Source organism: Diadema antillarum, unplaced genomic scaffold, assembly GCF_040938485.1.
Source record: "Diadema antillarum isolate AM-2024a unplaced genomic scaffold, OU_Dant_1.0 seq00000783_RagTag, whole genome shotgun sequence".
Taxonomy (NCBI): Eukaryota; Metazoa; Echinodermata; class Echinoidea; order Diadematoida; family Diadematidae; genus Diadema; species Diadema antillarum.
Window position 1 is genome coordinate 1,973,277 of NW_027271671.1, and position 20,673 is coordinate 1,993,949.

Sequence of the window (20,673 nt, forward strand, 5' to 3'; positions counted from 1 at the left end):
GTACAATGCACCTGCCTAGTGAGTTGCAGCAAATACTCATGTGTATTTATACTGAGTTTGGAGGAATTTCGTGAAACTTCGCCATCGGTACCTTTTCAATATTCATAGACCATGTCGTTTAGCCCCGAGTGAGTAAGCCACCAATATGTTCATACACTAAAACAAATGGCGCGTCCCTGCGTGCTTCTCACTTGAATACGCTATGCTGATTGGCTAAATGTCATTGGCCTTACGAGGTCGCATCGGGTCAATGTGTGATCGTGACGTAGAGGGTATGCAAATTCGTGACGTGACAATAGGTGCGCGCGTCTTTATTACTATTTAGATTTCATCAATACATTAGCTCAACGTAGCATTTGCGGCGCGTGATTGCATCATTAATATGTATTATTCTTTAACGCTCAACGCACTGTGATTGGTGGTATGCAAATGACGGATCTACGTCATAGCTCATTATCTGTTTGTCACTGTTCGCGTGTAGACTTTTTGTAATGCATCAAACGGGTTAGGAATGACAAGCAGCAAATGTGAGCGTACATCTCCAAATTTTTGAATTTGTTTGGCCGTTTGTTGATCTGACCTGCTCTAGTGTGATGGGGCCTTGAAACAAACTTTTCCACATCTTTAATTAGTATGTATGCCTGTTGTACAGTACCAGAGCTGCCAGTCTTGAGTCTTCAGATATGATACCAGGATGTTTACAGTTTTCCATTAGAAACTCAAACAGAAATAGAGCAATGAGAAAATAAGACTCCAGTGCTTCATTGTGTCTTGTCTGCACAATTTTCCTTCTGCAGATGTCAATAGAAAGGGTGAAGGGGACCTTGTACCTCTCCACTTTGCATGCAAATACAAAGCCTCAAGGTATGCTGAGTCTAGTGCATCCGATGACAATCAGGTAAGTGACTAAGTTGTACATACAATGTACATGCCTATTGTAGGTCCTCTTTAGTTGCCTCCTTTCTAGTTCACTTGGTGGATGATACTCTTGTATACAAATTCTTGCCAGTCTGATCAAGTCAAACTTCGCAATATCATGAGCATTGAATCAGAATGAAGGCTTGTACAATCATTGGACTTCAATGTTTTGGTTTATTTTAGCAAATGGTTTGTAAGATCAAGCATGTTGATGTTGACATGTCAGGATATCGTTTTGTGTTTTCCACTTAACTCAGTATTTGCTATGTAAAAGTGCATTTTGTGGTGTAACTCAGTAGTGTGTTGTATACATTTGACAGCAAAATTATTCAATCCCCCACGCATTTTCGACATTTTGGCAAAAAGAATAACATTGCAACTGCAGACTGTTACTAAATCATTCATATAGTCAACAGATAGTTTATCACAATTGAATACCGAAACAAAAGTCAATATTTACTTTATAGTCCATCCAAAATTGCAATTTTCACACAAAAACCACGTTGCAAAATTATTCAACCCCCTGTATAAATATACACCTGGATGAATACACAAATAATGACAAACTAGACGAGAATTTGTCAAGACTGACAAATTAGGTGATCCGATGTACAAATGATTTCTGAGATTATCATTGAAGAAAAGGGAATCAAATCTTTCATCTCCACAGATTTGAAATGGAAAGGGCTTATCATGTTAACAAAGAGACAAAATGAACCTCATTTTGATAAAAAGCCATTATCTTATGAAATGATCCTCTTGACAAGGTACATATCTGTGCAAAATATGGTGCAATATGGCATGTATTTACCAAGATACAGGACGAAATTGGTTTGATCCTTGACTCTACTTTAGACATCAGAGATGGCATCTGATTAAAAAGTTATTTCACAAAACTATCCATATGCCATGGGCTAAATGGTTGCAAAATATGGGAGTGATAGGGCATGTAGTTACCAAGATACAGTACAAAGTAGTCTTGACCCTTAACCCTATATACCTCGCACAGCCTAGATAGCATCTTGAGTCAAAAGTCGTTGTTTTATGAAATGATCCAGGCACCCTGGTCCATTTATGTACAAAATCTGGCCCCGGTTGAGCATTAGTCTAAGCAAGATACAAAATAAAGAATGTTTGACCTTTGAACCTCATTTGCACAGCCAAAATGGCGTCCGACCAAAGCGTTGTTATTTTACAAAATGATCAATCTATCGAGGCCCATGTGTGTGCAAAACATGGCGGTGAAACCATACACTAATGAGGTTACAGAATGAAGTATACTTGACCTTTGACCCCACTTAACACAGCCAAGATGGCATCTGTGCAAAAAGTTGTTATTTTGTGAAATGATTCTTCCAATCTGGGTCTTACGTGAGTAAAATGTGGGAAAGATAAGACGTGTATTCACGGAGATACAGGATTGAACACTTTAGACCTTTGACCCTAATTTACCTACCCAAGATGGTGTCGGAGGAAGTAGTTGTTATTTTATGAAATGATGTTCGTGACATGAACTAAACATGTGCAAAATATGGGGTTGATAGCCATTGTTGTTGTTGATCTATTGCACAGAAAGTGGAAGAAAGACAGAAAAATAAAGAAAAATTTAAGGTATTGTATAGAAATTTGAAGGAGAAGCATTTAAAAAAAAATCAGAAAAAGATAAAGTTAGGAAGGGAGAATAAGACTAATTAAAGACAAAGAAGAAAAAAGTGTTTAAAAAAAAAAGCAAAAAAATTGGCAGGGGTGAGCCTCGAACCTGGGACCTTCAGATTAAAAGTCGGATGCGCTATCCACTGAGCTATTTCATCCCCCATAGGCTCTGTGTATTAAGCAAAATGACGCTACATCGAAGCCAAGTGCCAATTTCAATCAAGTTTCTCGACGTGATCTTGACATCGTATGAAAAAATGGAGGGCTCACTTACGATAGTCCAACGTCTATGGCTACAACATATTAAAATCTGGGAGAAATTCATCGAAGGGTAAGTGAGCTAGTGCTCGAAAAAGATAGTCATGTCAATTTTCATTTCCAGAAAAACTGCACTCCCATAGAGATAACACGTAAACTGGTCAAATTTTACAAGGTTACTTTCAATCCATTTTTACAAGGTGATGATGTCATCCAATCAAAATTTTGATATTACACTAATGAAAGAGCATTTCATAAGCTACAACATACTGAAATCTGGGTGAAAATCGGAGAAAGATAAGTGAGACATGCTTGAGTGAACTTGAAATTTGATGACGTCATTTTGAAAATTTGCCTTTTTTATTTCATTGAAAAATTTGATATCTTTTAATCATTTTTCCAGCATCGTCAACCCATGAAATAACATGTACAACTCATCAGCTTTCAGAATAAAGAAAATGGGGGTCACCGTCCATCCTGACGAGTAAAATCGGGGTCACGCTCGACTGATCACAATGATTTTATTAGATCTGTCGTCTTTGGGACATGTACAGTGTATATATATGGTATAATTTTGAAATTGATAGGAAGAGGACTTTCTGAGCTACAGTAACCTCTACACAACTTTTGAGGAGAAATAAAGAAAGAAGAAGAAGAAGAACAAAGAATCCGTACAGATACAGAAGGTGATCCGAGAGGATACTCGGATCACCTAATTAAAAGCCACATGCGCATGTTCTGAGGTGAATGCCAGATTTTATTTGTCGCACATGCAAAATTGGAACGTTTACATACTGTAAACGTCAATATTGCGCGCAATTAATTTTTCGAGCTAAGCGGCTTGAGAACATATTCGTGGGTTCTTAAAGGTACTAGCCCACATTTGTAAACCTGCAGCAATTGGTCTCATAGTTAGCATGGAGTTTGGGTATGATTGCAGTAACACCTGTGCAAAATTTCGTTCCAATTAGTCCATTACTTTCACAAAAATAAAGGAAAATGCACCGTATGCATGCGTATAACGCTCGCTAGCTCCGGTCCACGTACGTACTACTTGCATGCGATGCATGTGTAAGTTACATGTACGTACTAGTAGCTAGCCCCGGAGACCGTGCCACAAGGCGCGGTCCTGGCGGCTACCTCGCAGCTGAGCGGGAGCAAAAATCACTGCCACATTCACGGCGACTTCACAAATAAAGCACGGCTAAATTTCTATCATAAACACAGTGACAATTAATACATTACCTTTTCGACTTGGTTTTTCTCACCCATTTATCTAGAAACTGCAAAATTTTCTACATTTTTTTAGGAGTAATAAGCGGCCTGCCCTAGTGCAACAGTGGAGAGACTTGCTGAGCCATATATCCATTAGTACGCATTACGCATGCTCTCAATGCACTGCACTGCATGCATGCTGTGCGCCTGTGCAAGTGATTGTGAGTTTCAGTGAGCATCGGTGAGCTGAAGATATTCGCGTTATAAGGCAACATTTTCTGCATCATAAGCAATGAAATGCATCAAACAGTCGCCGAAATTAATCATTTAGGTTTAATCGACCCATGTAAGTATTCCTAGTAGTTTTTGTTGAAAAATTAAGGAAATATAGCGCCGAAACGGCACCCGTTTTGTACAACTCCTCGATCTGAATGCGAAAACGGCACAGCCCCAACGCTGCACGTTGGGGCTGGTCGCAGTTAGTAGGTAGCTAGCCCGCGCTCGTAATTCGATTTTGGGTCGGGTTGACCCGGTTTGAAAATTGATTTTAAAACGATGATTTTCTCTCTTTTATCGAATGGTATAGACAAAGAGCAACAGGTGAGGTATGTTACTGTTATAACTTGTACGGTACCAAGGTACTTGAAGTCATATTGGACCTGTTTTATGCAGTTTTGATTTTCGTGGGTTTTTAGCTCACCTGAGCCAAAGGCTCAAGTGAGCTATTGCGATCGCCCTTCGTCCGGCGTCCGTCGTCCGTCGTCCGTCGTCCGTCGTCCGTCGTCCGTCGTCCGTCGTCCGTCGTCCGTCGTCCGTCGTCCGTCGTGCGTAAACTTTTTACATTTTCATCTTCTTCTTGAAAACCCCATGACCGATTTTCATCAAACTTGGCAGGTAGCATCCCTAGGGGGTTAGGAACTCAATTTGTTAAAATGGGCACCATGCCCCACCCAGGGGGCCCCCAGGGGTGCCCAAACCCCCAAAAATTAAGGAATCTGTAAAAATCTTCTTCTCTAGAACCAGAAGTGATAGAGCGAAGTTAATACTATGAGTTAGTACATTGATGACTGTAGTTTCAAGTTTGTTCATGGCAGAATCAGGGGTGCCCCCCTTGGGACCCAGGGGAGGGGGGTGGGGAAGGGTTCCAATGGGGCCTAAATTGTACATTTTCATCTTCTTCTTGAGAACTCCATGACCCATTTTCACCAAACTTGGCAGGTAGCATCCCTAGGGGGTTAGGAACTCCATTTGTTAAAATGGGCACCATGACCCACCCAGGGGGCCCCCAGGGGGCCCAAACCCCCCAAAATTAAGGAATCCGCAAAAACCTTCTTCTCTAGAACCAGAAGTGATAGAGCTAGGTTAATACTATGAGTTAGCACATTGATGACTGTAGTTTCAAGTTTGTTCATGGCAGAATCAGGGGTGCCCCCTTGGGACCCAGGGGGGGGGGGGGGGGGGGTGAGGAGGGGTCCTAATGGGGCCTAAATTGTACATTTTTATCTTCTTCTTGAGAACCCCATGACCCATTTTCACCAAACTTGGCAGGTAGCATTCCTAGGGGGTTAGGATCTCAATTTGTTAAAATGGGCACCATGCCCCGCCCAGGGGGCCCCCAGGGGGCCCAAACCCCCCAAATGAAGGAATCTTTAAAAATCTTCTCTAGAATCAGAAGTTATAGAGCTGAGATAATACTATGAGTGAGTACATTAATGACTGTAGTTTCAAGTTTGTTCATAGGAGATCCAGGGGTGCCCCTCTTGGGGGTAGGGGGGAGGGTGGTGGTTGGAAGGGTCCAAATGGGGGCCTGAATTGTACATTTTCATCTTCTTCCTGAAAACCTCATGATGGATTTTTGTCAAACTTGGCAGGTAGCATCCCTAGGTGGTCAGGATCTCAATTTATCAAACTGGGCACCATGCCCCACCCAGAGATCCCCAGGGGGCCCCAATTCCCCCAAATTAAGGAATCTTGAAAAAATTGGGCCCTTATTCAGGCATGAGATTTCTCCGCGGATCCGCGGATTTCCGCGGATTTTGAAATTCTGGTTAGAAAATACACAGTCGGGAAAATTTCCGTGATTTTCCTCTTTTTCTTTTCTTTTTTTTTTGCAGCCACCATATCTCGCCGTGTGTGAATGGTGATGAGTGCATTTTGTCAGCGGGCAGCTGTGCGATGTTGCATGTTTCATGCGTGAAATGGATGTGAAACGTGCGTGTCGATCAAGTTGTAGCTACTATACTAGTGTAGCTTGCAGTGTGGTGTGATATGATGCACACGTGAGGCTGTAACTGCGTATTACGTGTATCATTACTATCAAGGAGCTTCGGCATGCATGCTGCCGCAGCATTCAGCGCGATGCGTTGACCGAAAGATCGGTCTGTATCTGTCCGTCGGGCGGGGAATGTTCCGCGGAGACTGCGTCTGGCTTCACGGATCTCCTCCGTATACGGAGGACAGCGTTATGGCAAAATATAAAAGAGTCCTCCGGACAGACGGATCTTTCTGTCTACGCGATGCGTAGACCTCCGTAGGGATCCGTGAAGCCAGACGCAGTCTCCGCGGAACATTCCCCGACGGACAGATACAGACCGATCTTTCGGTCAACGCGATGCGCTGCTTTTGTATCCCGCTGATTACGTTGGCGTGACCTGACGTTACATTTGTCATCGTGATTTTGTGGACCGGTGAGAATATTTCTTTCTTCAACGAGAAAATGTTTATGGACTTAACCGGGTCTACAAATTTTTGTACCTCCTGTAAGGTATTATAGGCAGTCTAAGTTAGCTGTTGCATGGACGTACATGGACCAAGTACAAGATCAGCAATACTTTGCCTGGTCTGCGCACTGTAAACTGTTAATGGACTGAGGTAAAGACAGCCAACAATGGCAATGCTAAGCTGTGATTTTTTTTTTTTTGTACCCGTATGAACTGAATCCAGCAAGACGTCACCTGGGTGTACATTACTGTGATTTATTATGGCCTCACATTTGTAGTAAATTTCAGTTGTAAAATGCATTAAAATGAGTTTTTTCATACCTTGAATTTCAAAAAGTCCTCACCGTGGGAGTGGGGACACCCCCCTCCCACACCCTCCCCCCGCTCGGTCGCTACGCTCCCTCGCAAACTCTTCTCCTCTTTTTTCAACTTTTCTCTGTCTCATGCCTGCTTATTGTACATTTTCATCTTCCACTTGAGAATGCCTCGTCAAATTTTGGTAGAGCTGTGAATAATTTAGATTAGTGACTGCGTGAAAGGTGAACTTGCGATACTCAGGTGAGCGCTAGACCCGCGGGTCTCTTGTTAAATTCGTGTTCCGAAGCGGGTTAATACACTGTCGCTGTTTTCATCCAGCAATGCCAGCGTACGATAAGCGACGCGAGTGCGAGTACAAGCGCTCAACTATGTAGTACATGTATTGTACTCGATACATGTACTGTAGTACTAGTACACCAATCGGCTGTGGGCTCGGTGCGTGCGATGATACTGCTATATGTGTAAACATGTTTGTACTACGTAGCAGTATCATCGACGAAGCGCACACAATTCAGGCTGTTCAAAATGTGTATAGAAAGTTGCGAAGATATATTCGCGCATTTTTGAATTCGCGCTAGCCGAACGTAGCGCAAAATCCGCGAAAATTATGTACCGCAAAAATTTCCACGTTTACAGTACTTAGTGCAGCACCTACGCGTGTATTTGCTGCAATGACCTGCTGTAGATGAGAGGTATAGTCTCTCACAAGCTTCTGGCAGCGCTCCGTGGGGATTTTAGCCCATTCCTCATGGGCAATTGTCTCCAGGTCAGCAATGCTGGTAGGTCTACGTGCTGTAATGTTACAACCTGTTTTTTGTGCATGTAAACGTTCCAATTTTGGATGGACGATAAATGAAATCCAGCATTCACCTCAGAACATGTGCATGTGACTTTTAATTTGTCATTATTTGTGTATTCATCCGTATGTATGTATACAGGGGGTTGAATAATTTTGCAACGTGGTTTTCGTGTGAAAATTGCAATTTTGGATGGACTATGAAGTAAATCTTGACTTTTGTTTCAGTATTCAATTGTGATAAACTATCTGTTGACTATGTGAATGATTTAGTAACAGTCTACAGTTGCAATGTTATTCTTTTCGCCAAAATGTCAAAAATGCATGGGGGGTTGAATGATTTTGCTGCCAACTGTAAGTTCTGTAGTGTGTAGTATAAGTTTGCACAATCACCAAAAATATTATTTGATCAGATTGAAGCAACCACTAATACAGTACAGCTGCAGGGATTAGGAAAAGAAGGCTTTATTAGGTGATCCGAGTATCCTCTCGGATCACCTATTGTATCTGTACGGATTCTTTCTTCTTCTTATTCTTCTTTCTTTATTTCTCCCCAAAAGTTGTGCAGAGGTTAGCTCAGAAAGTACTATGCCTATCAAGTTCAAACTTATACCATGTATGTATCGTGTCCCAAAGACGGCAATCGAACTAAAATCAAAGTGATCAGTCGACCGTGACGTCACTATGACGTCATTATATGAAAACACATTCTCAATCATATCTCATTAATGGAATGAAGTTTTTCAATTAAATTTACGTCACATATATTTCAAGTTATGCGCATTCTACTCATATTCTCAAAATTCACATTTTCTCTTGGTACGTGCGCGTACGCGCGCGTTGAAATATTTGTATGCTCAAATCGAGCTCAAATTTTTTTTGCACACGTTTCAGACCATTTGGAGCATTTTTTGAAAAATTGAAAAAATCGGACGGACGCGTACGCGCGCGCGTATATACGCACGCACAGCTCATATGCAATAGAAATTTTCAGTTTTTTCACATGGATCGGATGTCCACAATGTCAAGGAATATTTCTATCAAGTTTCAAGTCGATCCGACTCAATATGACATCATACGGGCCCGTCAAATTCAAAATTCCGCGCGTGCGTCAATGGGGATACACTGTGCAACTATGCCAAAAAACCGCCAATTTTAAATCGGATTTTACTCGTCAGGATGGCCGGTGACCCCCCATTTTCTTGACATATTCTAAAAGCTGATGAGTTGTACATGTCATTTCATGGGTTGGCGATACTGAAAAAATGATTAAAAGATATCAAATTTCTTAATAAAGTAAACAAAGTAAATTTTCCAAATGACGTCATCAAATTTCAAATTCAGTCGAGCGTATCTCACTTAAATTTCGCCAATTTTCACCCAGATTTCAGTATGTTGTAGCATATGAAATGTTCTTTCATCAATGTGATAACAACATTTTGATTGGATAACGTCATCACCTCGTAAAAATGGATTGAAAGTATCCTTGTAAAATTTGACCAGTTTACGTGTTATCTCTATGGGAGAGCAGTTTTTCTGGCAGTGAAAATTGACATGACTCTCTTTTTCGAGCACTAGCTCACTTATGCTTCGGTGAATTTCTCCCAGATTTTAGTATGTTGTAGCTGAGACTTTGGGCTATCGTTTGTGTGACCTCCATTTTTTCATACAACGTTGGTATCACATCGAAAAACTTGGTTGAAAAATTGCATGTGGCTTCGATGCAGCGTCATTTTGCTTAATACACAGGGCCTATGGAGCATGAAATAGGTCATTGCATAGCGCATCCGACTCGTAATCCTAAGGTCCCTGGTTCGATGCTCACCCCTGCCAGTTTTTTTTTTTTTTGAACACTTTTTTTCCTTTTTTTTCTTTAGTTAGTCTTAATCTCCTTTCCTAACTTTATCTTTTTCTGATTTTTTCATGCTTCTCCTTCAAATTTCTATGAAAATAACATAATTTTTTCTTTATTTTTCTTTCTTTCTACTACTTTCTGTGCAATAGATGAACAACAACAATGGCTATTAATCCCATATTTTGCACATGTTTTGTTCATGTCACGTACATTATTTCATAAAATAACAATTACTTGATCGGACACCATCTTGGGTATGTAAATTAGGGTCAAAGGTCATAAATGTTTTATCCTGTATCTTGGTGAATACATGTCCTATCTCTCCCATATTTTGCACACGCAAAGACCATGTTACAAGAATCATTTCACAAAATAACCACTTTTTGCTCAGATGCCATCATGTCTGTGCAAAGTGGGGTCAAAGGTCATATATTCTTTCTGTATCTTCATTATGACGTGTTATCTCTATGGGAGTGCAGTTTTTCTGCGAATGAAGCTATGACAATCTTTTTCGAGCAATAGCTCACTTATGCTTCGGTGAATTTCTCCCAGATCTTAATATGTTGTAGCTGAGACTTTGGGCTATTGTATTTTACCCTTCGTTTTTTTCATACGATGTCGGGATCACGTTAAAAAACGTGGTTGAATTTAAAGCTTATCTTCAATGTATTGAGATGTTTCTTTTCTTTCTGCAACTTTCTTTGCAATAACTCAAGAAAAACAGCGTCTATCACCCTCAAATTTTGCACATGTTTAGTTCATGTCACGTACATTATTTCATAAAATAACAACTTCTTGATCAGACACCATCTTGGGTATGTAAATTAGGGTCAAAGGTCATAAATGTTTCATTCTGTATCTTAGTGAATACATGTCCTGTCTCTTCCATATTTTGCACACGCAAAGACCATGTTACAAGAATCATTTTACAAAATAACCACATTTTGCTTAGATGCCATCCTGGCTGTGCAAAGTGAGGTCAGTGGTCAAATATACTTCATTCTGTCTCTTTATTATGACGTGTTATACGGAATATGGTACCAAAGATGGCAGATCTGACTCGCTTTTCTAAATGAGATTCCGAATATCACACGGCGAATGTCCCTAAACACAGATGAAACCTGTATGGCCATGCCTAAATTATATATTTGTTGCTGTATCTTCGTTATCTAGTGTATACAGAATTTGGAACCAAAGATGACAGATTTGACTCACTTTTCTAAATGAGAATCCAAACATCACACAACCAATGTCTCTAAACACAGATGAAACCTGTATGGTGTTGCCTATTGCGATCAGACCTCGAATCATTGATTTAAAAAAAAATCGGATCACCTTAATTTGTCAGTGATGACAAATTACAATCTCTAGTTTTCTTTATTTCTCCCCAAAAGTTGTGCAGAGGTTAGCTCAGAAAATGCTATGGCTATCAAGTTGAAACTTATACCATGTATGCATCATGTCCCAAAGACGACAAATCTAATGTATCATTGTGATCAGTCAACCGTGTCGTCACTATGACGTCATTATATGAAAACACATTCTCAATCATATCTCATTAATGGAATAGAATTTTTCAATGAAATTTACGTCACATATATTTCAACTTATGTGCATTCTACTCATGTTCTCAAAATTCATATTTTCTCTTAAAACGTGCGCGTACGCGCGCGTTGAAATATTTGTATGCTCCAATCGAGCTCAAAATTTTTTTGCACACGTTTCAGACCATTTGGAGCATTTTTTGAAAAATTGAAAAAATCGGACGGACGCGTACGCGCGCGCGCATATACGCACGCACAGCTCATATGTAATTGAAATTTTCAGTTTTTTCACTTTGATCGGATGTCTGAAATGTCAAGGAATATTTCTACCAAGTTTCAAGTCAATCCAACTCATTATGACGTCATACGGGCCCGTCAAAGTTGAAATTCCGCGCGCGCGTCAATGGCGATATACTTACAGTGCAACTATGCCAAAAAACTGCCAATTTTAAATCCGATTTTACTCGTCAGGACGGACGGTGACCCCCCATTTTCTTTACACATTTTGAAAGCTGATGAGTTGTACATGTCATTTCATGGGGTGGCAATGCTGACAAAATGATTAAAAGATATCAAATGTCTTAATAAAGTAAAAAAAGTAAATTTTCATAATGACGTCATCAAATTTCAAGTTCTTTCGAGCGTATCCCACTAGTCCTTTGTCAATTTTCACACAAATTTCAGTATGTTGTAGCTTATGAAACGTTCTTTCAAACATAAAATAACAATATTTTGATTGGATAACGGTATCACCTCGTAAAAATGGATTGAAAGTAATCTTGTCAAATTTGACCAGTTTACGTGTTATCTCTATGGGAGTGCAGTTTTTCTGGGAATGAAAATTGACATGACTATCTTTATCGATTACCATCTCACTTACCCTTCGGTAAATTTCTCCCAGATTTTAATATGTTGTAGCTGAGACTTTACGCTACCGTAAATGTGCCCTTCGTTTTTTCATACGATGTCGGGATCACGTCAAATATTTTGGTTGAAATTCAGGCTTATCTTCGACGTATTGAGATATTTCTTTCTTTCTGCAACTTTCTTTGCAATAACTCAAGAAAAACGGCCTCTACCACTTCTATATTTTGCACATGTTTAGTTTATGTCACGTAAATTATTTCATAAAATAACAACTACTTGATCGGACACCATCTTGGGTATGTAAATTAGGGTCAAAGGTCATAAGTGTTTCATCCTGTATCTTAGTGAATACATGTCCTATCTTTCCCATATTTTGCACACGTAAAGACCATGTTACAAGGATCATTTCACAAAATAACTACTTTTTACTCAGATTTCATCTTGTCTGTGCAAATTGAGGTCAAAGGTCATATGTACTTCTTTTTGTATCTTCGTTATGACGTGTTATCTCTATGGGAGGGAATTTTTTTAATGTGAAAATTGACATGATTGTCTTTATCGAGCACTAGCTCACTTACCCTTCGGTGAATTTCTCCCAGATTTTAATATGTTGTCGCTGAGACTTTGCACTATCGTCAAATTTCTCTTCGTTTTTTCATACGATGTCGGGATCACGATAAAAAACTTGGTTGAAATTAAAGCTTATCTTCTATGTATTGAGATATTTCTTTTTTTTCTGCAACTTTCTTTGCAATAACTCAAGAAAAACACGTCCTATCACCCCCTTATTTTGCCCATGTTTAGTTCATGTCACGTACATTATTTCATAATATAACAACTACTAGATCGGACAACATCTTGGGTATGTAAATTAGGGTCAAAAGTCATAAATGTTTCATCTTGTATCTTGGTGAAAACCTGTCCTATCCTTCCCATATTTTTCACACGTATAGACGATGTCGCGAGAATCATTTCACAAAATAACCACTACTAGTATTTCATCAGATGCAATCTTGGGAGTGCAAAGGTGGGTCAAAGGTCATATGTACTTGTTGCTGTTTCTTCGTTATAGTGTATACAGAATTTGGTACCAAATATGGCAGATATGACTCCCTTTGCTAAATGAGAATGCAAACATAACACGGCCAATGTCTCTAAACACAGATGAAACTTGTATGGTCATGCCTATTGCGATCAGGACTCGAATCATTGATAAAAAAAAAATCGGATCACCTTAATTTGTCAGTGATGACAAATTACAATCTCTAGTTTTACATGGAAATGTGGCAGTACCAGTACTCATTGGGTGACAATCCTTACTTGTACTGTCTTAACTGTGTATATCAATAGCAATACAGGAATCATTAATCATTTTTTGTGTTATTGTTTGTGTTTGCAGTGTTTGAACTGTAGCCTACAGTGTTTGCAAAGTTGGTCATTCAATTTGTTCAGAAGTAATTGTGATATCTGTCAGAGTTCCTTTTGCTTCCACTCAACACATGAACTCTCTGGTCATATTATAGAGTTGAGTAAATTCAACTATTTGTATATCCATACTGTGGTACACAATATTTGAGTTGATTCATTGGCTTTCAGGACTGCACATTGAGCCGCTGCCCTCTAATAGACCTACAGTGTGACAGCATTGCTGTATATAGACCTTACTAATGAAAATAATGACAAGGGTGTGGCTAATGCACTGTGTGCATTGACGATAGCTTGTGTACATGGCATGCCCAACTCTTCTGTGATTTGTCAGTGCTTGCTGGTTGAACAGACATGTTACACACCTCTGTTGGTGCTAACTGTACAGCATTGTGTGTGTCATGTGTGTGGAGCTACATGTAAGTGTGCTCTGTGTTTCCAGATTAGCATCACAATGAATAAAGTACAGGAAGCAGGAAAAGGGAGTTCATAGTATAATACTCACCACATAACCGGGATAGGATTGAATCAGTAGCAAAACGACTCCATAGAGTGGATGACTGATTTTGCAATGAGCATGCACTATACACTCACAGGATCGATAATACATTTTGACCTGTTCCATACCGGAACCTGGTAGCCTGTGTATTAAAGTTACAAGTCTATAAGGATTTCAGAATTCAGTGTGGAATGGGTTAATCATTCTCATACCCAATTGCACATACATTGTATGCACTACCCTGCACAGTTACCCCTCACAATCTTGCATACCATAGGGTAATCGCAACTATGCATGCAGGTTCTTCTGTCACCCTTGTATGAACGCAAAAGTAATGCATTAAAAAGTTAATATACTTCCGTACATGATGGGGTCTTCTTTTTTCTTTTTTTTCTTTTTTACACCTTACCAATGCATTGTATCTTCCATGCTGTGATCATCATTCATAGCTTGGGCATATAGGATATTCAGTATAACTCCTTGTCCATTCATGGGCAGTGCTTATACCCAGAATTGATATGAGAACATCAAGGGAGTATTCGTTCAATCACCAAGCCCAGTGGTGGATCCAGGATTCTCAAATAGGGAAGGTGCAAGTGTTGAGGGAGCAAAGTGACCGAGCAGGGGGAGGGTATGGGAAGGGGGATACCCCCTCCAGTGGTAAGGACTAGAAAAAAAAAAAAATCATGTTTAACCCATTGAGGACGGGCTGATTTTGCTACAACATGCATTTCCCATAGATACATGTACCTGCCCGAGTATACTCGGGACTCGTCTTCAACGGTTAAAAGTCACATTTTGAGAGCACTTTTAAAGGAAGGAGACTTACGTGTTAATTGTTATTCAATTCATAAAAGACTGCCTCGTTTGTAAAATAGAAAAATCAAAATGAAATACCTCTTAATTATGGGTGACAATAAAAATATTGATTTTACTGATTTTGAATAATGTACTTAAGCCCAGGTTCCACTGTCATGATTTGAACACCTATCTATCCCAATCTATCAGATCAGGAAAGAGTGGTAAAAGTGTACAGGGATTGGTTTAAATCCGAAGCATCCTAATACCATTGTTGTGGTGATGGAGCAAAAGTAGGGCTTTTGTTCAGATCTCCAAGAAATTTTGGGCATATGTATTCAGAGTGTTTTGCTGATCCATCCTGATCATAATTTCCGTACTTTGGATCGAAAGGCAAGCGGGAAAAACATCATAGCAATGTAAACACATCAGGATAAAGGTAGCGAGGCCTTTAAAACTATGATCACAAAGGTTCATACGAACAATGCGTTAATGTGAATTTCCCTGTTCATACAAATTTAGGGGTTTTTAAAAAGATGTGTAGATAGGGCATAACTTCTTATGGCCTTCGTACGAACAGTGTTCATTTGCAAAATTGAGAAATGGAATGATTTTCTTGTGTATAGTGGCCTTTAAACTATTCTAAATAAATTGCGATATCAAACTCTCTTGAAATTTGCCAAGGAAAGCCCAGATAGCCATTTATCAAAATAGCCACCATTTATTGTCAATAGAAGCAATTAGCAATCTTAGCAATTAGTGTAGAAATGCAAATTATTAGAAATATACAGAGAAAAAACCCAAGGGTATTCTACAGTACAATGTTTTAGGCAATATATGTAAAAGTGGAAATTTCTATGATGTGAACATTTGTATGCGTTTTGTACGCCTGGAAATTAGCACAAAAATAAAAACAAGCAAGGTATATTGTACAAGTAGCTTGTTACAGTACATGTAGAACTATGTGATTCTGTATCTGTGGGAATTGAAATCATGTGAAATTCATCTTTCTCGGCAGAGCACAAAGAATACAAGGGAATTAAAAGCAATAGTTAACATTCTCTTTTCCCCCATCTTTCTATTGACTTGCTTGACAGCCCAATGGCACCAGTTCAGAGGAGATAGAGAGTGTGATCCTTTTCCTGGAATCCAAGGGGGCTGATGTGAATGCCAAGGATACATATGGCATCACCCCACTCCACCTAGCTGCCATCAGAGACAATGAGGTTGCTGCCAGCGAGTTGCTGAGTATTAATTCAATTCAAGTTGATGTGAGTGTGTTTAGTTGCTTTATACTCCAGCAAATGGATTGAATCATTGATGAATCACTGCATTTTCAGAAATGTGAAAAAAGTTATACAAGTATTATGTATAGATTGCATGTTACATATTTTTCATGAACTTTCACAACAGCCACAGTCCCCATTGACTTTATTCATAAAGTTTGCTGGCCTACAAACATATTGGAATTTAGAAAGAGGCTCACTGTATAGAACCTAATAGATGCTCTGTGATGTCAACTAGTTTATCCTTCATTCAGCACAACATTAGATCGGCAGAAAAAGTGGTGTAGATTTTATATTATTCTGTAGGAATTAATTTTTGTTATCGACCTACTTACAGGTGTATGAAATCACAGACTTGATAAAATTTAAACATGAAAGTGTATTATTGCCATTGTTTCAAAGAGATTATATATACCTGTTAGTTGATTTGAATGTCTATCACTCACTCACTCTCACAAATTACAGTCGGGGGCAGGGGGGCATGAAGAAGATGCAGCAGTTTGAATTATCCAGGCCATCCAGTTGGCAGCTGTCCTGAGGAGATCCGGCGTTGTCATCCTGGTCCATCCTTAATAAGATAATAGATTTTTTATATGATTGAAAAAAAAAATTGGACCAATCTGGAAAGGATATGTCATGTGGGTGGTATCTAGAACTACAAATCTCTATATCATGGTACAATGTATTTACACATGTTAGAGAACACACAAAACTAGAACCATGGGATGACACTGGTGAAACCCTATTTCTGCTTTTCTTTCGTTATGGGCATTTCCAGTATTACGGACATTGCATCTTAAACAAAATTTGCAACCTGAAATGGTCATTGAGATAACATTTTCTGTTTCCATGTGTCAGGTCTGTGATTGTCAGATGATGACCCCGCTCCACATGGCATGTACTCATGGTAGTGACACCATTGCTTCCATGTTGGTGGAGAAGGGTGCAGCGCTGACATCAACTGATGAGGAGAATGGTACCCCTCTCCATGCAGCTTGCCAAGAAGGTCATGAGGAAATTGTCAAGCTTCTATTTGCAGCTGGTGACAAGCAAGGACTTGTTGGTCAAGTAATAACAAAAATATGAATCCATTTCTTATTAATCTCTTTTAAAGAATGCATGCCTCAAATAAATTACAGACCCATAGCATGTGGCATATGTGATATTTCTTCATTGTCATGACATGAGGCAGTGATCACGTACCATTACAATTTTGTCTCAGTTGAAGAACAAGGGAGTGGAGGTAAATGCATGGTTTGCTGCTGATAATGGCAGAACATTGGCATTTATTAAAGGGAAGTTTCTTTTTTAAAATATATTGTATGTGTGCAATGAAAAAAAAATTATCTGGATTTTAACGTTTGTACAAGACCACATTAGTTCTGATGTAGCTTCAAAGAATGTAAATTTAGATACATTTGACGTTATCAATGAAAACAATGCCCTTTAAGCCTGTAATGACTTTCATGAAAGGTAGTTTAAGATGCAGACAATACATAGTGCAAGTAAGTCATAGTTTTTCTCAACTCAAACAGATGAAGTCATATTTTTGATGTAAGTAAATGCCTTGGTGGATGAGGAATACTGGCTGTTCATGCAATGTAACAGGGTCGTGGTAGCTCAAAGTATGTGTACTCCTCGTTTCTCGTTGGTGAGGGATGGGAAGGGATGGTCACCAGGAAAACCATTCAAATTCATTATACCCGATACAATAGAGATGGTACAGTATTCATCGCATAATCGGGCATCTGATAATCGGGATCCTCGCTTAAATGATATACGCTTCCCAGAAACATTTCCAACGCACATTATTTTCACTGGATAATCGGGCGGGGACCTCTGATAAACGGGACAGTTTTTCTTCAAGCGATCTTTGATTTTGTTAATATTTTACACAAAAAATCTACCAAAATACCACAACAGTATTTCAAAGATTCCGTATCAGTTGTCGTTTACAACAAACTTACAAAGCAAGCTTCGGATTAGTGTGTTTTATAGAATGGGTAGCGAAAATCCTGCGATCTGATTGGTCGAGAGCTATGTGTTGATTTTTACTGGCCGCACGCTACGTATGCTGAGTCACCGTGGTAAACATGTTATCGCGTACTTGTAGCAAGAGTACGCGTACTTGTAACAAAGGTTTGCGCACTAAGCAAGCGTTCGCGCACTCAGGTTGGCCATGCGTCCAGTAAATACTGATGCATGGCTGGCCGTGCGTCCAGTAAAAACTGATGCATGCTTGTTTACGGCAAGCCAAAAGGAAATGCATCCAGTAATTTTGTCATCGGGTAACACGATAGAAAAATGGATTTTTGACAAGAAAATTACCCATTCTATAAATCAGATGACGCACATGTCTTTTCGTGCGTCAGTCGGAATATAGTGTGCATGCGGTAACTATGGAATTTAGCCTAAACCCACTCGGCTTCGCCTCGTGGGTTAAGCATTCCATAGTTACCTTATGCACACAATTCCGACTGACGCACTCAGACCTGTGCGTCATTTGTATATTGACCTCCGTCCATCCAGTACATGTACATGCATAGCCATGAAAGCGCCGTGTATAAGTATCCATGCCATTGCAAAGCACATGCCTTCGCGAACATTCTTCTCCCCTACATAAGCAAAGCCATGTGCTCGCTTGCAATTCCTACTCGACTCACATCCAATAAAAAACATGCCTCGCTCAGACAGCCCAGGCTGTGTGCGTTGTTTAATCTCAGTCATACACTCTGAGGGCAAAGTCCATTGTTATCGCGCGCCTTCGTATCTTGTTATCTACTGTCTTTGGCTTCAACTTTCAATACAGCTGTACACTGTGATCTGTGTGTACGTCACAATCTTCCTCAGTTGTGACTGGGCAAAAGTTACGTGATTGAAATGAGGGCTATGAGCAGTTACGTATTCAGTGAAATGGGGGAGAGAGTGGGAGGGAGAGCGTGAAAGATGAGAAGGGTTCAATGTATGTGCGAATACGTAACGTTATATGAATCTAGACTATGAGCTGACATTGATTACGTGTACACGCGTGTTTGACAGAAGAATCGAACCCGGTTGCGATTACTCTACATCATTGCGAGAATGCAGGGAGAGCTGGAGGGTCGCACCGAGGGGTAGCGTGTTGTGTATTCATGTACATGTATAGTACGTCAGTATGCATGTGTGTGTGTGTGTGTGTGTGTGTCTGTGTGCACTACATGTACATGTCGTATGCCGTTAGTGTATGGTGAGTACTCATCGCGAAATCGGGCACCTCGCTTAAAGGGGCCGTGTTTGCTACTCCCAACCTGTCCCGATTATGCGATGAATACTGTATAAGTCCAAATGGGGATGACAGAAAGAGAATTACAAGGAGAAGCCAAACCATTGAATTAAGGAAGCTAAGAACATAAAAATGCTATTAAGAAGATAGTGGACAGACTGTGGCCCACAGACAAAGAAAGAAAAGAGTGGTGCTCAGGTGAGAGTTTTCTGCTCTTAGCTTCTTGGGCTGGTATGCTTTTAGTGAATACATTGTAAGTCTTTGCCTTTACATCAGTTACAAAAAGCTGTTGTCACACAGGTATTACACTGTACCATGTGAAATGTGTACACACCTTGTGCATTCTAATGAGCAAGGTGATAGTGGTGATTCTCCTTTGTTTTGACAAACATAGTCTTAAGCCCGCCGCACACTACACAACTCACGACTATACGACCTTAGTACCATAAGACCCAGTCGTACGACCTGCCAACGCGCACACTATACGATCAGACCTTACGAGTAGGCTTACGACTGTTCTGTCTTCAGTACATTTTACTAATGAGTATTAAAATGCACGCAGTGCGCACTGTATCTTGATTGGCTGAAAGCCCATGACCGATCGTAGAAATTCAACATGTCAAATCTCTGCGACTGGCGCTAAGACCCAGTCGTACGACTGGAAACTGGCAAGACTGTGACGTCACACTGTTAAGGTCGTACGACCAGTCGGATCGTATACCGTAGTGTGCAGCGGGCTTAATGTGTTTCACCTGCCTGTGAGGATTATTTGGTATAACAACTTCTAGTCACTACTCACTGTAGTTGTCTCTTTAATAATGTTTCATCACATTACAATTCCCTTTGTTGCGGACAATAAACATGTCTGTGAATGATAAATGGCAATACCATACCAGAGAAATCATTCTAACAACTGAGCAAATGCAGACCACTCAACATTCTCAATGTGTGTTCATTGGATCTACTTGATGTTATAAGGGCAAATTACTTGAAAAAAAAAAATATTCACATAGTTTATTTTGCTTCATTGTAATAGCAAGAATTGTAAATAGAGATATTGCCACATAAATATTGCATGATTTCATGACATGCTCATGATTTAGACTGATTTTCCTTGTACTTGTGTATTAGCTGCACCTTCTTACCAACATGTCTTTTAACCCGTTGAGGACGGCCTGATTTTGCTACAACATGCATTTCCCATAGACACCTGCCTTGCCGAAGTATATGCGGGACTCGTCCTCAACAGGTTAATGGAA

General features: G+C 39.9%; 1 protein-coding gene across 1 annotated transcript in view; it reads left to right on the forward strand.

Moving 5' to 3' along the window:
* LOC139739149 (transient receptor potential cation channel subfamily A member 1 homolog) overlaps positions 1–20,673 on the forward strand; it is a 178,351-nt gene that overhangs the window by 49,236 nt on the left and 108,442 nt on the right. The window contains exons 3-5 of the mRNA XM_071649766.1: positions 798–898; positions 15,964–16,137; positions 17,011–17,220. Coding sequence (XP_071505867.1) covers positions 798–898; positions 15,964–16,137; positions 17,011–17,220 — 485 coding nt within the window. The remainder of the gene's footprint in view (positions 1–797; positions 899–15,963; positions 16,138–17,010; positions 17,221–20,673) is intronic.